The 17,270-nt window shown below is 40.3% G+C and overlaps 1 protein-coding gene across 1 annotated transcript; it reads right to left on the minus strand.

Annotated features, from left to right (window-relative positions):
- Positions 1–7,787: 7,787 nt before the first annotated feature.
- sccpdhb (saccharopine dehydrogenase b) lies at positions 7,788–15,398 on the minus strand. The gene is made up of 12 exons (XM_070925875.1): positions 15,203–15,398; positions 14,473–14,585; positions 14,251–14,331; positions 13,917–14,046; positions 13,556–13,605; positions 12,414–12,544; positions 11,603–11,720; positions 10,313–10,432; positions 9,817–9,873; positions 9,173–9,284; positions 8,495–8,576; positions 7,788–8,384 (listed from the first exon to the last, which is right to left on the minus strand). Exons 1-12 carry the CDS (start codon positions 15,396–15,398, stop codon positions 8,291–8,293), a joined length of 1,284 nt encoding a protein of 427 aa, XP_070781976.1. The 3' UTR covers positions 7,788–8,290.
- Positions 15,399–17,270: the final 1,872 nt, after the last annotated feature.

A 17,270-nucleotide genomic window follows, 5' to 3' on the forward strand; every position in this document is an offset into this window, starting at 1 on the left:
AGACTGTATCTGTAAGTTTATTCTCCCTGTGTGGTTTGTTATTGGTAAAAAATAATGGTAACATTGAATAACAATAACTATACTGGAACAAAACAAAAAAATACATACAAAAGGGTTTTTTTTGTTGCTTCTGTACTTTAGAGCTATGCACACCAAATCGCCAAAATGTCGAGTAGTTATGAGTAAGGTGATTAAATACCTAAACCTGAATGACACAATAGGTTCAACCGTGAGATTGATGTCCTCAACGCATGTAATATTAAAGACTCCCTCTCTGTATCCTGTCAGTGTGTGAAGTGGTGGACATTTTGTAGCTAGCTGAATTGATTAAAAGTAATAAACCCTAGTCGCACCCGTGTCTGTCTTCATTGCTCCTGTGAGTCCAGAGGTCCGGGGTGATATTTACAGAGAAGCACCACTTTATGCATTTGTACATGGATTACCACGGATGAGGCGGACAGTCCACCCGATGTCCTTTTTTTCTTAACTGCTCGAAACAAACGTCATCTTTAGGTGTAGAGCTGAAATCATGATTAATACACTGACATAAGATATAGAGATCTGAGTATTATTTTGGAAGAAAAAAATGACCCACAAAAGGCCATTTTGACAAAAAGTTATACGCGCGCTCGATTTTATCGTATTTCTCGATAACATTATATATTCATGATGACATAAAAACAACAATCTATAACAATCTACAGGGGGACAAAAATTATTTACAAGTAGTTACTGCACTCAAAAACTTCTTCAGGACTGTGTGGGTCTGGTTTGATCAGATTTGATTGAAAGTGCCATCTCTAAAGCCAGAAAGAAAAAAAACAAAAACAAACGAAACATAAGCAAACAGAGAAATCTGTCATGTGAAATAACCAAAGCTGTTCTAACCCAGGCAGAGAGTTAGGCCAGCGCTCACAGTCAGAAACTGATTGAGAAACTAGGTTTTATTTATGCAGTCTTTATCAATTTGACTGAAAAAAGGGAACTTAATCTGAAGTCCTTACTGCTGAATCCCTCTTGTTATTTGGGGTACACATACCTTATACATTCCCATAATATATAAGACTGACTCAAAGGTAATATATTATTTTGAAAGACCTTTACTTTGTTGTTATCTGTGACACAGTGGTGTTATTCTGATGAAGTGAAATAAAAGCAGCATTCGCATGCTCAGGAGATATGATTCAATCTTATTTTCTGGTGAATTTTTCCCACTTTGTACACCAAATATGAAGCTACAGCCAGCAGCCGGCTAACTTAGCTTAATAAGAAAACTGAAAACGGGGGAAACAGCTAGCCTGGCTCCGTCCAAAGGAGACTAAACCTACCACCTATAAGCACCTCTGATGTTCAATCTGATGAAAAGAAAAGAAAATGACAAGTTGTGGTTTTTACAGTGAGCTTATGGCCTGTTTCCTGTCTATATGCTAAGCTAAGCTAATAGGCTGCTTGCGGTAGCGTCATATTTAGCATACAGACATGAGAGTGGTATTGATCTTCTCATCTAAGTCTTGGCAAGAAAGCCAATACGCGTATTTCTGAAGACACACTTTGACAATGAAAAGTTTTGTGGTGCTAACGTAAAATCTATACGTTCAACAAAATCCACTCGTTCTTCTTGGGAGCTTTAATGTGTGCATTAAATTTCATGTCAGTCCAAATAGCACACTTTTAGATACGTTGGTCTCAAACAAACAAACACAACAAAACACAGACGGACATGGAAGGACGGGCAGAAGGACTGAAGAACAGAAGGATGGACGGAGGCGATCACGTAACTTCTGCTCACTGCTGAAGGAAAAAACAGTTTCTCTGAATATAAAAGAAAAACTATGAATCAACGACCTTCTGCAGTTCTTTAAAGAAGCAAGAGTCGTTTAGTGAGAACAGTCATCATCAAATCATTGCAATAAAGGTGCTTTTTAAACATAGAAATCACACACGACACCAAACCTTTGTAACATCACATGTGAGGGACTATTTAAGTTGTGCACATCATTTAGTTAGTCCATTAATTCATTATTTTGTGTTTAAACGCAGATAAACAAATTAACATGTAATTGCATCTTAGTTAGACCGAATGTTTTGAAAGTGCGAGCTCATCGAGGAAGTTACAAAACGATTTCACCCACTTGACTGAATTAGTTGAAGGTGAGTCATTAAGGTTGAATTAGCCTGATGTTTTGGATTTTTGGTAACTAAATATTCTGGTCTTTGCTTGCTGTATTTTTGGCGGCTACAATTACAAACACGGCATTACTAAATGGTTAAAGTCACAACATTATCTCTTCCCTATGTTATGTTTAAAGGAAAAGGTCTTTGACTGAACTTAGGAATCCATTTTTGAACATAATGAGGTTCCCCCCCTCAGACTTATGCTCTTGTGTAGCCTGAAAACACATCAGTAGCAGTAGTTAACGCGTTTTGGGAATGAGCAAACTTACAAAGAATAATTCAATAAATGTTTGAGAGGAAGCAGGACAACACCAATAACTTCATAGATGTGCTCCATGTTCTTATTATTCTGCACATCACGGCTCTTTCATGCTAAAAACAGATATATTGTACATACTTTTTTATTTTCTTATGCACCAAAGTACCGAGGACAATTCCCTTTGAGGCTGTACAAAGTGACAACGATGCTTTGAGCTAAATGCTAATGTCTAATTATTACAGAACGTTTGAGACTCAGAACCTTCTTTTTTCAGGCCAAATCCTTTTGTTTCAGATCAAACAGTGGAACCGTGGTTCAGGGGAGGCCAAGACTTGAGAAAACTCCTGAGCAAAGAAAAAGCATCAGTGAAAACAAGTGCTGCAACACGGCTCAGTCGCCAGAGGACTCTCTCTCTGTCTGTGGCTCATCCATTATTCAGCAGCACAGCAAAAATACCCTTGAAAGAGACCAGAGGATAGTACACGAACACTATGGATCGCTCAGGTTTTTGGGAGCGACTGTAATACATTCTGCCTCATCGTCTCCCATCGCCTTTGGTTTATTGGTTAGTTTGCCGTTTCATGTATCCGTCCATTCAAGGTTGGGCCCTGAAAGCGCAGAAAGTAAGAGGGGCAAGACCTTGACCTAAAAGGGCTGATACATGAGCACAGATACAGACTGACGATTGAACAAATGTCTCTCTCAACTAAAAAAGGTTTGTTATGTATCCGAAGGCTAGTATCTGTGGCTCTGATGACAGACAAGGAAGTAAACTCTCTTTTTATCTGTCTGATTAGTCAGATGGGATCATCACATATTTACACATCTAGCAGACATACAACAACAATGACAATTTATTTGGAGTCGTGTTTCCTGCCTCCTATGCTGCTTTAACTGATAACTTTGTCTGTCTGCTCCTTGATTGTGGGCCAGTAGCACACAGTGGGTTTATCACAGTTTTTTGGGTTTTCTTGGGAGCTGCCTGCTGCGTCTGAAAACTACTCTGATGAGAGCAATGAGACTCAACCAAAACAAGAAAGTTGCGGGCCATAAAAACAAAACAGCGAGCTGAGAGACGCTTTAACGCTCCGTAGAGCTGAGGGGAGCTGCAGAGTCGGGAGATAGAGTTCAACGTGACACCTAAAAACACGAACATTTGAGTTGACTGAGAACAAAGAAAAAAAACTACAAACGAAACACACACAAAACACACTGCGGAAGTTTGACAAAAGATGTCCACTTACTAGATTTCTCCCCAGCTTCGGGCCTTCAGTCATGTGATAACAACTATTGATGACAACTATTTTTGTCACTTAGATAATAAAATATTATAAACATATATATTTATACCCACAATTATAATAGAAAATAAAATATTAAATGGATATTTAATGGATAACCAACAAACCTTATTTAACCCTTTGATTGATTGGCACTAAGCATTATATATGAGTCAGAATCAGGTGAATGTTATTGGCAGTGCTGTGGATGTATAAAATGACAGTCTGGCTGTTCTGTCCTGAAGGTGACTTCTGGTAATTAAAACTTATGGTTGCAGTGGGATGTGTGTGTGTGTGTGTGTGTGTGTGTGGACGAGCACATACAGCATCTTTATGCAGACAAAACCCTCCTGAGTTCCAGCAAATGCTGCTCTGAGTTGTGTCTGCAGCCTCTCTCTCTCTCTCTCTCTCTCTCTCGGTCGCTGACACAGTCTGGGACTCAGTTTTGTCGGAGTCAGCAAACAGAGCCTGCAGAAACAACAACCTCCTCCAGCACACACACAAACACACACGCACACACGCACACACACACACATAAATTAACAGACATGGAACAGAAAGCCGTGTGTGATGCAAATCCATTCACACGAATTAACACATTTTTTGCCACGGACTTAATGCACACACACACTTACATAAGGGACTGTATGATTGACTGTATGAAATCATTTGGGTGGTGAAGTGGGCTGAGCCTTATGTTTGACTTTGTAAAAAAAAGCTAGGCCCTCCTAAACTGCAACACCCTCCTTAAAATATGTCAAAATAATAATAACATAATAATGTAGCATTAAAATCTATCGTTAGACCCCCCCCTGCCTGGTACATGCAGACATCTTTCAATCTCCATGCCCACAATTTGTAATGCAGGCTTTAAGGATTTGTCTCTGAGCCCAATAACCCTAATGACATCATCAGGGTTATTTTGTCAGACTAGACAAAGAGGACATTAAGAGTACTAATAACCATGACCAGTAGATTGAACTGGGTGTGTAAACTTGATGGTTTTACCCCTTGAAGGGCAAAATTGGGAAATTGGGGTCAGGTGTATGTAGTGGAGAGGGTTAGAGGTCAGAGAATGAAAACAAAACCAGCAAACGGCAAGTGGAAGGGATATTCTTCACATTTGGCGGGTGTATTGCTGAGGACTCAAGGAAATGATCTTGAGATTTACAGGACATATTTATTAGTAGTGTGTTACTATTACCAGAAGTACACACTTTGTACTGTTACACCGCCGAATGGCATGCTGGGTACAGACCAGAGAAGTTACATTATAGGAAAGTATTGGAGCAATCGGGCCCGTTCCACACTTTCTACAGGCACTGCACTCGTCTTATGAAACGCTACAGTATGCTGTGTTATGTGAACATGAAGGGGGGGGGGGGGGGGGGGGGGGGAGGCAGACATAACCTCCCACCAGAGAAAGGGAGGAAAAGAGGCCAAACGGAAACAAAGTGAGACAGAGAAAACGAAACAGAAACATAATGAAAGATTCAGAGAGAGAAAACAGACTGCCGGTTACTGTAACAACAAGAGGTAGGACACCGAGCGACACTGCAGCCTGCACACAGACAGAAAACAAAACACAGTCACCATGAATGTGACACACTCGCAGACGAAAAACAAAATGCAATATTTACTCAGGGAAAAAGCTGACATTGCCTCAGAAGCAGCAAAATATGTCAGCGCACACCAGACCCCTGAGGGAAAAACAGCAGAACAACACATGAAGCTGTACCGAGATCATTCACGGATCTCTTCTTCTATGGTTTCCTAAAATTAGATTTCTAAATAGGTTCAATGTCTCCTCTTATGATACCCATATATTTTTTAAATGATTATATTGAATAAAACCATACAGTAAGGACAACTTGGACAAAACAGGTTTTATTCCTTTATTCATCAAAGTGACGATTGGCCAGCAGTTTTCTTCATCAGTGCTGTAACTTGTGAACCACTTCCTGTATTATTATTCTTACATTGTAAACAGCTGTAGTTACTGGTTACTTTACATATCAAGACTTCACATAAAATGATGAGCTTATAAAATACAAAGCACTACCCAACAGTATATAAAATACATCAAATCGGCCACACATCCGCCAACTTCAACAGTAAAATGCTGCGTACACAAGAATGCATCACTATTAACAATCAAATAATATAATATAAAAAAGTGCAACACTCACAGCACGTTTGTTTATTAAAGCACATTTTGCCAATAGTACTAGTATTTTATTTAAGTAAATGATCTGAATATTATTATATATTTTAGGAGGGTGTTGTTTGATTCCGTATTGGAAATTATTACAGAACATCTGATGTTTTTATAGTGTTTTAATTATGCCATACTCCTTTATCATTTAGAAAGAATTTTAGGAACAGGCCATTTTGTCAATGAGGTCAAAAATGTTTTTGAGATCGAAACAGCAGTTTTGGTGTTATTTTGATGTACATCTATACGGGTGTGAAGGGGGACGATGGGGTCTTTTGTTAATGAGGTGTGAAACCAATCAAACACTCAGTACTGCCATACTTAAACTGTAGACTTTGAACAACATGCTTTGGCAACGCTTTGTACTTAATTATGGTCATGCCAATGAAGCAGATTTGAATTGGAGAGTGCGGGCAGGTCATTAGTTAGACAGATGGATCCAGAGGGACAGGAGGTGAGGGACATGACAGGAATATCTGCACCGCCACAATGGCAGACTGGAGATGTGCAGGGGAGAGGGGAGAGGGGAGAGGGGTGGGGCTGCTCTCTGCTATGCAAAGGGAAACCACTGCAATCCCCCCCCCCCCTTTCTCTAATTCTTATACACTGACACAGGGCAAAAAAATACCACCCCACCCATCCCCACAGCAGCAACCCATCACACTGGAGCTATTTAACGATAGAAACTACCCCACTCACACACAGCGCAGACTTCTCTGTGTGTTTATGTGCTGTGAGAGTGTTTTATTGGAGTGGTGGCAACAGCTGGGGGAAGGGAGGCTGGTGGAAGACTCACAACGAGGAAGAAGAGTAAAAACAGAGACAATGGCTGCCAGCTCTTTTTAAACTTGACATCCTATTCAAGGTACCGAGATGTCCGCTACCTCACAATCACCCTCATGTGATCGTGTTCCCGTTCCTCCAGATTTTAGAGGTGCACCCGCAGTCTTTTAATTAAGGCCGTGCACTGTCTCTGCATCCTCAAAGACACCAGATGACCTCTACTGTCATGTCGGGCTGTGCCGTGTTAAGTATTTGTTAGGAGCGAGGGGCAGAAGAAACACTGGCACCTGGTGGCAGAAAAGGGGTTTGGTTACAGTGGAAGACTGCAGCCTCACACAAGTTGTGAGCCACAGGATATTTATTTTTGTATGTGCCAACGCCAAGCATCGTTAAGTGAGTCAACTGTTTTGTCCATCAAGATTACAAAATCCTTCAACATCATCTTCTCAAGCATCGCAAACAGTCTCTCTTTAAAGAAGAATTTAGAATTAAGGAATTTGTATGAATAAGGGAACGTGCCATCAATGTAGTCAATAACAATTCATATGAGTTTTTATTCTTTTGTGGATTTGAGTTCTTCCAGAAGACTGGAAAGGATAAAACTGGTCTCAACAAACCGTCTCTCTACTAGTGTCACTTTCAAAGAAGGCTAAATATTGATGTTATTCAAACAGCAGTTAATAGTGCATTAGATGGGGACTATTTTCACCTGTGGATTTGGTGTGCTACGGCTTTTCAGCTTGTGAATCCTTCGAATGAAGCAATGCCCCGACCCTCAGGTGGTATGTAGGCTATAGGTTGTAGGTTGAAATGTTTAACAGTTTCCCCACAACTGTAAAATTGTAAGAACATTTCAAGGTATGAAATGTATTTCACTCTCTAGTCCCCTATATACATCAATTAGAAACTGTAGATTATATTGTTGACGGGGAGCTAGAAGTCTAGTAGCTAAAAACAACCGCATCCTGTATCACTGCAGTACTTTATTACATTACTGATTGAAGATTATATTTAAAATGTACAACCAAACAAATACACAGTAAAACAGTTTCTATTCAATCATAGTTCTCTCGTTTCTACTATAGAGTATTTTGTACATATCAAGTTTAGTGTTTTCTTACATTTCAAGTACAAATTTACATGCTAAGATTCTTGAACTTGATTGAATTTGATGTGTCTGCTGTTTGACTAAATGTAGGGATCCAGCAGTGATGTGTGATCAGTCAGGGATCAGTCAGGGCGTTCTGAGGAAACTTTCTACTGATAAAAAGAAAACACATTTCCATTCACCCAAGACACAGCTGTGTACTTACTGGGTGGCAGCAGTGTGTACATGTTTTCTGAAGTAGCGGTTCTGTTACCAGCTCCGACCTCTCCGAGTGATATTATAAACCAATAAACAGACGAACAATAGATGCAGGGCTCAGGGATTTTTACAGTTCCACTCACTGTAAAAAGCGGTCATGTTGACTGGATGAAAGGTCAGGAAACGTCTCCAGAGGACATCAGTGCAAATACAACATGGTGTAACCGGAAGATGACGTGACCTTTATGGCGGTTACCAGTAAAGGACTACTGCTAGTTTCTCACTGAGAACTTGATGCTGTGGTTATGGAGGCGGTCGATGAGACTGGTTTTATAGAAGGCAGCTCCTGGAGTGTACACCCCTCCCCTGTTAAAAACAAGAGAGAGAGAGAGGGAGACGAAATGTAGGATAATGCTTTAAGAAAGGAGGTAAGCAGGTATAGATATGAAAGAAAAAAAAACAAACATTATACTGACCTCCTGGGGAGAGAGTGCAGCTCATTCAGTAAAGTCACGGCTGCTTGTACTATAGCAGAAACTGTAGCTACATAACCAGGCTCTGTAAACCACAACACAAACAACACAGAGATTAAAAGTTGCAGAAATGTCTCTCAATGTTCCAAAATATTGTTGCACGTACAAAAAACATTAACAGTTCAAGGCACTATTTACAGTACTGGTGAGATAATGATGAATCAGTCATTGAGTCAACCCACACACGCCTGTCTGCTGCTGTAAATACTCCCTCGGGAGCCAAATGTTTTAATCCGCCACTGAAAATAGTCCCCAACAAAAGCACTATTTCCTCCCGTTTGCGTTCACATTAACGACTTTTCACATCGCTACTTGTCATAGTAGGAAAAGCACATGCGTTATGTTATTAGTGTGTCTCAGTGAGCCATGACAGTGTGACAGTGAGCCAGCATGCACAAAACCAGGGACCCTGAAACAGAAGCAGCTCATTCATTTGATTATTCATATCTGTGCTTTTCCTACTGTGACATGGCGAAATGTCTTCAGTGTAAAAGGCCTTTACACAGACACAAGTGGTAGAGGCTCTCATATATATGATAGCTATACCTGCATATTAAGCAGAAATTAAAGCCTATAATTGTACTATACTTCAGCCTGTAGTTGTAGTCGTGGCAGTTTTACCTGCTCCTATGACCTGAGTGCAGATCTTAGCGTTGGGTCGTCCCTCTTTGGGATCTGTACCCTCCGAGTAGCCCTCCCCGAAAAATGTCATGCTGAAACAGGTGTCTTCTATCTGAGAGAGGGAATGAATGAGAAGACAAATCCATGACTTGTCAGCACAACAAAACTGTGCGATAAAGCAAAACCTGTTGTAAGTGCTGACAAAGTGAGCAAAATATAAACCCAGGTGTAATATCCACTGTACACAACATACTGTATAAGTAATAAAGTAGGAAACTTTTTTTGTACATTCATAGTACCTCATAGTTCACCAAATACATGTAATTTGCCATTACTATACCATCAAAACCCCTGAAAACTTTTACGTTTTTCTCTATAACATTTAAATATTACTATCTGGCAGATTATTTTGTGTTCATGGAGAACCCCATCACTCACAGTGAGAAGACGATTAAGAAAACAGGTTTTTAGTTCCTTTAACAAAACAAACTAAACCACCAAGACCAGTTACTGTATGTCCTTTCACTTGGTTTCAAAGCTCCAAACTGCAGGCAACGTACGACAGCAAGTTTGCAGCTTTCAATTCATCCCAGGGGACAAAAAAATGACACAAATACATTCAACTCATGCAGTATTTGTATCACCTGCTTCATGGTCGGACCAGACTTGGTGAACAAGCCAAAGGAGAAGAGTGACGGAAACTTTGGGAAAGACAAAAAAACAAATATCAGTCCCTTACACAGACATGTGATTGAAGCAGCAATTCTGCAGCAGAATTACATATTAAGTTTGTATAGAAATTACATTTAATATACTGACTCCATAACTCCTTTGCTTTTTCTTGAATTGCAATAAATGAAGCACTAAAACGGTATAATCCATGTTGATTTGAAACATTTCTCTACTTGCAAGCATCAAGTAATGTCACAGTTGTTGCCGCACTCTGCATTTAACATGAGTAGCTTTGGGTAAGCCTCACCTAAATACCCACACCTAACTGTGACATCCATCCACATTTAAATGCTTGGAATAACCATCAGTCTTAAAACTTTTGCTGAATTTAAAACAACTCCCACTTCCAAGGGATATTATCAAGGTAGACGTTACAGAAAGAGGTTGGTGGATGAACAACGTAGCTACCGTGATGAGGAGTTTCCTGCCCAGGCTGAATTTGACCATAAACCAGAAGAGAAGGCCGCCGCAGAGGAGCTTAACCACCGAGAAGAGGCCGCCGATCCCGACGTAGGCGCTGTAACTAACCTGAGGGTGGAGGGAAGAGAGGGCACAAAAGGCAGCATGTAAATGATAAAAAGGGAAATTAAAGGTGACAGAGGGGGGGGGGGTAAGGGGATGTAGATAACAGGTGCAGGTGAGGGGAATGTGAGAGATAAAGGGAAAGTGGTAAGTTGAGAGAGAAGGGGGGAGGAGGGGAGAGGAGACGGAATGAGAGATGAAAGTGAAGTGATAAAAAGGAAAGGGAGGCGAAGAGGAGGACGTGGATGGCAGAGGTAGATTGAGGGAGGAAGAAGGAGGGGGACGTGGAGGAAGGGGGGGGGGGGGTGAGATGTCAGAGGGAGTAATGAGCGGCGGTGAAGAACGATGACTCATCATATTTCCACGTTGTTGGTAGATGACGGCCTAAACAACATAATGAGATGGTTTCATTAAGGCCCGGGTCTCTGGCTGTGATCAAAACAGTGACAGCTGCTGGAATGGCTGACCTAGTTACAGGTACAGCGAGGGGGGGGGCGCAGGACGAAGAGGCGCAGTGAAAATAAGAAGAAGCGTGTGTCCTTAATACTAAATATTACACATTTGTGCCATTTAACGCAGCGTACGAAAACTGTGTTCCTGAGGGACACAGATTGTACCGAGATATTAGTGGTTCTTCATCTCTCTGGTCCTGAGGCATGCTCAGTTATTTACTGCCTCGAACACGCTAAATTATTGATTGCATGGAAATTTACATTTATTCATTTGTTAATAACCAAGGAGATGTACAAATGAGGTGGAATCCAAGCCACGGTAAATCAAGGAGTCGAGTGCAGCGCGATCAGACCTCAAGGCTGGAAAGATGAGAACAGGGCAACTGTAACCTTCTTAAAATGATCACACATATATAATTGTGGGATTGTCTTGGTCAGGTCTCACTTGCGAAAGGGGTTTCTCACCTCAATGGGACTTAAAGCCCTTTTTTGCAAGGTACACTTGAGCTACACCAATATCACAGCTGATACTGTGGCTTTAACTAGCATAACATGTCGAACACAGATTACAGTTGAATTAGTTCACGTAAAATACTATAATTTAGCCCAATTTATAGAGTACAGACACAACTTGGAACACATTTTAGAGAATCTGTGTTACATATAGAGCTCCCTAACACTACTAGCGGTCCCCATGTCAGTTCTTGTGTTGATATAACCTTACTGGTGACTGCTGCTCCTCCTCGTAAAGGAAGCGCTGGGTTCTCTTGACTACTGACGGGTCAGAACCCATAAATGGGATGGCATACTGCTCGATCTCCTTGCTGAAAAACATAAAACCCCTGGAGACACACACATACACACATATATATATATATATATATATATACACAGAAAATTCCACGAAGAGAAAGCAAAGTGGTCAACACTCACCACATATATCTCTAGCTTACAACATCAGCATGGTAGTATTCTGAGCTCATTTCATCCATTGATAGTCTTCTAAATCTGTCTCTCCATCACTGCCAGGCCCCACGTTCAATAGAAAATCTCATTACACTGAGTGGAAGTCAGTCTGCCAGACAGTAATAGTCTGCAGATCGCAGCTATCTTGCAGAAACTTTGTACCTTTGAGTGCGCTGGACTTTTATACACAAACTTAAAGCTGACCTTGTGTCTCACTTGTGGGTTTCACCGCCTTGAGATTAAACGTAACTAGTCAAAATTAAGCCTTTCATTCAAAAACATTTTTAAAAATAACATTTGCACCACATGTTCACAACATTACATTAAATTTCATTCATTTGGTAATGAGTGCATGTGCTCAAATTGCACTATATTGTGAATGAAGGTAATAAAATGGAAACAAACTATTGAAATGTAGGTCAAGTGTAAAAAAAGAAAAAAGATCAGTATCAGTAGGAAAACCCCTCTCTGCTGTACTAATCGCTGCCAAGCCCCACATTCCAATAAAAACGTTATTACTCAAAGTAAAGTGTTTTAGCCAGACAGTGATTGCTCAGTTATAACCTTACCTCTTTTTGACTTTGGCTCCCACCACAGGCAGCGGCTTGTGGCCAAACTTCCTCCTCAGCTGGCGGAGGGATCCGCTGTCTGCGAAGCCGTACACGGCAGACTGCCAAGTGGCATCGTGGCCGGACGACCCCTGCAAGGGTCGAGATAACTTTAAATTTTGTCACTGTGCAGAAAATCAATACTAACCCTCAATAAAACACCAAAGGTTTAATGTGCGTAACACATCTGAAACTGCTGTGTAGTTGCACAAAAGCAGCCAGTAGCATGTTTTGACTATAGTTCACCATATTTAGCTTCAAGGGAAATTAAGAATGGTCATATAATAACAGCACTTCTGCTTTACTCACTGAAACTACTCTCTATATAAGATAAGACAAGATAATCCTTTATTAATCCCTCATCGGGGAAATTTGCAATGTTACAGTAGCAGGATAGTGCAATAGCAAAAAAACATAATTAAGAAAAATCAAGATATAATAAATAAAAAACAATAGAGACAGTTATAAAAACTATAAGAACAATTTTTTTTTTAAAAACTATGATTTACAAGTTTACAAATTTACACATTTACATGATCAGATAGATATCTGTTATACATTCAAAAATATTGTTTTGTATGAGAGTGGATTGTCCAATTTGGTGTGTGTTGCAGGTCTGATTGTAGAGCCTGACAGCAGCCGGGAGGAAAGACCTGCAGTACCTCTCCTTCACACACCGTGAAGCAGCCTGTCACTGCAGGAGCTGCCCAGTGCTGCCAGACTGTCCTGCATGGACAGTATATTTTCCCTCTATTTCCCTAAAACTTCTGTTAAATGACCTTTGTGTCACAGGGACATAGATTTTTATGCTGCATAGTGTTTGCTGGAAGTCATTTCAAGGAATTCAGTTCTCTTCAACTGTATACTCAACAGAAGTAGAAGCAAAATGCAATTTTCTATTTCAAAAATGTATTCGACTGTGTGCCTGCATTGATATTTTCTAAGACATACCATCTGTGATTAGTCTCATCCTGAACTGTGCCTTGAAAGTGACATCTCAGTTACATAAACTTGCACCACTTTACTTTTTAAAGGGTTTCGAGAAAGTGTACCAGACTACATTTCCCTTATTGCAGTGCAGAAGCTGTAGTTGTTCAGGCTACCTCTGGCCCACTGCTGATTTCCAGGAAACTCTCCACAGCTGTCAGTGTTCCTGAAATCAGACCAAATTCATGCATGAGTTCAATTGCTGATGAAACAATGACAATTTACTGCTAATTACTGTATTAATTAATTTATTAAGAAAATTCGATTTTTCCATATTTTGAAAACTGTGAGAAAGTATAAAAATAAACAAAATCCTTGCAAGCAAGATGACAATCCAATACATAGGCATTAGGTTTTAATATGTAATACAGTACTACACAGCACTGAAGTGTACACTTTGATATATTGAGGACTCAAACAATCCACAACTTTTTACCTTCTTCATTCTTTGATTCACAGTGTTCTTGTGTTGCCTACCTTTGAAGTGCCTCTGTGTGTACAGAATACCCAGGTCTGCCGGTATGGAGTCGAAGCCACAGCTGCCAATCACATAGACTCCTCTGTCCAGGGCCTTAGTGTGGTACTCTAGCTGCATACGCTCCAGGAACTGTAGAGGACGGACATCCATGCATACACACAAAAACAAACTGCAACTGTATTGTATGAACACACAACCATCATGCACAATCACGGATGCACACGTGACTTGATCTTAAGGACAGCAATAACCAAGCTATAAAACAAATACAAAAGATACAACCACAGTGCATCCACACCTAAAACACATAGAAATTGACTTTTATTTTCCAACCTGAGGCTCCCCACAGATGTCCATGTAGTGAGCTCCATTTTCTATGCAAGCTTTGACCACTGGCTCGCCATAAAATCTGTACTGAGAGGACAAACAGAGCATAGAGAGGGACTTGTTGTGAACAGTGTTGCAGGATTGAATCCAACGTAACTACATGTGCCAAATGTCATCTCAAAGTTTCCTTTACTTCAATCCCTGAAAACGTCTGGATAACCAACTTACGGGTCCCACACAGTTGAGAACCACCAGGCCTTGTTGGCACATGACGGCCAGCGACTCCTCATTGGACACGTCAGCAACGATGATCTCGATGTCTGTCCTCAGCTCAGGCATAGCTGACAAAAGAGAGGAAAAGAGATAATCTTCCACTGACTACACAGTAGTATATAACTCTTATACATAGCCCTGACCTGATCTGTGGTGTGTGTTCATGTCAGACTAAAACAGCAAGACCCCCATATACAAGAAGGTAGTCTGAAAAGCTTTTCTGAGCCAACTTTATTTCAAGGTTAGTACAAATAGAGCTGAAAATATCAGATATTTATGAATATATTTTCTTAATACTTATAACTGCATTATTGTTATATAACGTGTCCTCGCATACTGTGAACTACTGTAGCCACAGCATAAACAAGAAATGTTCATTGTAAAGTAACTTGCTGGATCCAGCTGTGAGCTACAGCTGCCCATTTCTAAAGCTAGCTAACTGTTAGCTGTTTTAGAGCAAAACAAGAACTTATATTTTAAGGGTCAAGGTCAAGCCTCTAGCTAACATCACCACCAACAGACCACCAACACACAACAACAACAACAACGCAGACTGCTGCCCCTGTCAGTCAAGTGGGTAAAGTATCCCGCGGCAGTGAAACGCAGCCTGACATTTGATCGTTAGGAGCCTGACAGCAAACACTCCTGTCTCAGTTAGCTACAGTACACCCTGTCAAGCACATACACAGCCTCCCCGCAGCTTGTTTCAACACGTCTTCCAGACGCTGTCTGCTTCTCCCGGCCACGGCCCATATCAGAGAGCTGCCGCGGGGACTCTCTGCGGCGCAACGGGCGACCTCCTCCACTACAAACTGCCCGGTGAACCCCGTGGCACCGAAAATGATAATGTGGTACGGTCTGCTGGAAGTTACAGCCGCCATTGTTTGCGTTCTAGTTCAAGGTCCCGCCTGGTAACGTTAGTTCCGGTTCTGTCCGCTGATTGGCTGATTGGCGAACACGACCGTCCTGACATAATAAATGGGAACTATGGTGGCCGCAGTGCTGTTTATTAATCCGCCAATTAATCCGCCAGCGGTCGGACGTAAGTAAGTAAATGTACTTATTATTTAAAAGTACTGTACTTTACTTGAGTATTTCCATTTTATGGCACTTTATACTTCAACTCCACTACATTTCGTTTTTTAAAAAAAATATATTTTACTGCACTACATTTTTTTCTGGCAGCTTCAGTTACTAATTGCTTTTCAGTGTTCAGACCCTTCATGTCCAATGAAAACCATGTACCTAACTTTTGTGGTATTGAATTTAAATATTTCTGATAAACTGGAAGGATGAAGTGTATTGAATGGATGAGAATGTTATTCTACTTGTTATAAACTAAAAGTTGAAAACAGGTCAGTTTTTCTGAGCTCGTGAAAAGTTGTCCCTACAAACATATGATTATCTTATAGAAGATGATGCAATGATGTAGATTAAACTACCTAAATATAGTTTATAAATATAGTATATCAAGTAGTTAAAATAAGCTCAACCTTAAACAACTACAGCAGTAAAATGCAACATACACATGAACGCAGCAGTAATATTAATCCAAAAACATCATATATAATAGTAAAACTTTTCTAAATTGTTCACACAATACTTTTAACTGCAGCAGTATGAGGATGATTTTGTCTATTAAATGGTTGGTGTTTCCGTGGTGTACATTGACATCTTGTGGCGAAGTTTAGGTATTACACTTACAGCTTTTGTGGCCAGTGTGAACCCCCCCAGGAGCATGAGTGTTACAGTCAAACTAAAAAAACTCTTTATGAGTATTAAATGGGACACATTTCATTAAAAAGGTGAGAAACTCTTTTCACCCACCAAGAAGCAGTTCACATTAGGACACACCTTGAAAAAGAAACCACAATGGCAAATGTTCCTTAATTCATATATTTCTGTATTCCCTTGTGGACACAACTGAACATATTAAAACATATAAAGGTGGATCGCATAATGCAATATCCACAGTGACAATACAGAAGTAATATTCATCACTTTGCAAACATTGGGAGTTCAGAAGGAGGGATCAAAATCTGTTGAAGTCAGTAAAAACATCAATGCCAGGCAATGGGCAAAAATCAAATTTCATTTTCTCTGTTTCAATAACATATCATGTTAACGGGCATATTTTCTGTTGTGCTACTTGTGCCAGCCAGGAAACACAACTGTTGGTCCATGAAGCTCTGCTTTTGGACAAAATGACACAAAGACAGCATAACCCATGTACACTGGACGTTAAACTCCCAATGCAGATAAAAGGTGTAAATAAACATGAACATTCAGGAAAGACATAAAAGGAGTGTTGTTCACCGTAATGATGTACTTAATCTTCATTTTTTGGTTTTTGTAAACCACCTTTATTTTGACCTAATGTATCTTCTCTCTGCGTCGGGTTTTTACTATGATGAATGTGGCTGTTTGCGCACTGCAGGAGGAGAGATATGATCATAAATCCTGATGGAGAACTGGAATTTTACACACTTAAGGGTGAACATGAAAACATTGAGCACCAAAAGTATAAACACAGGGTAAGTGCCTGAGTTTGTGGAACGGCTGTTAAATTACTGTATTGCATACTGACAACCATGACGACCACGCTGAAATGTATTATGTTATAAGGTGGTCGACTTTCATACCAAGAGCCACATTCTTCCTGAATCTACACATACAGCACCATTTGTGCAGGCTGCTTTATGATGCTGTGCTTTGTTTTTAATAGGGCACTTTGTACATTTACCAGTCTCACA

Source organism: Enoplosus armatus, chromosome 19, assembly GCF_043641665.1.
Source record: "Enoplosus armatus isolate fEnoArm2 chromosome 19, fEnoArm2.hap1, whole genome shotgun sequence".
Lineage (NCBI taxonomy): Eukaryota > Metazoa > Chordata > Actinopteri > Centrarchiformes > Enoplosidae > Enoplosus > Enoplosus armatus.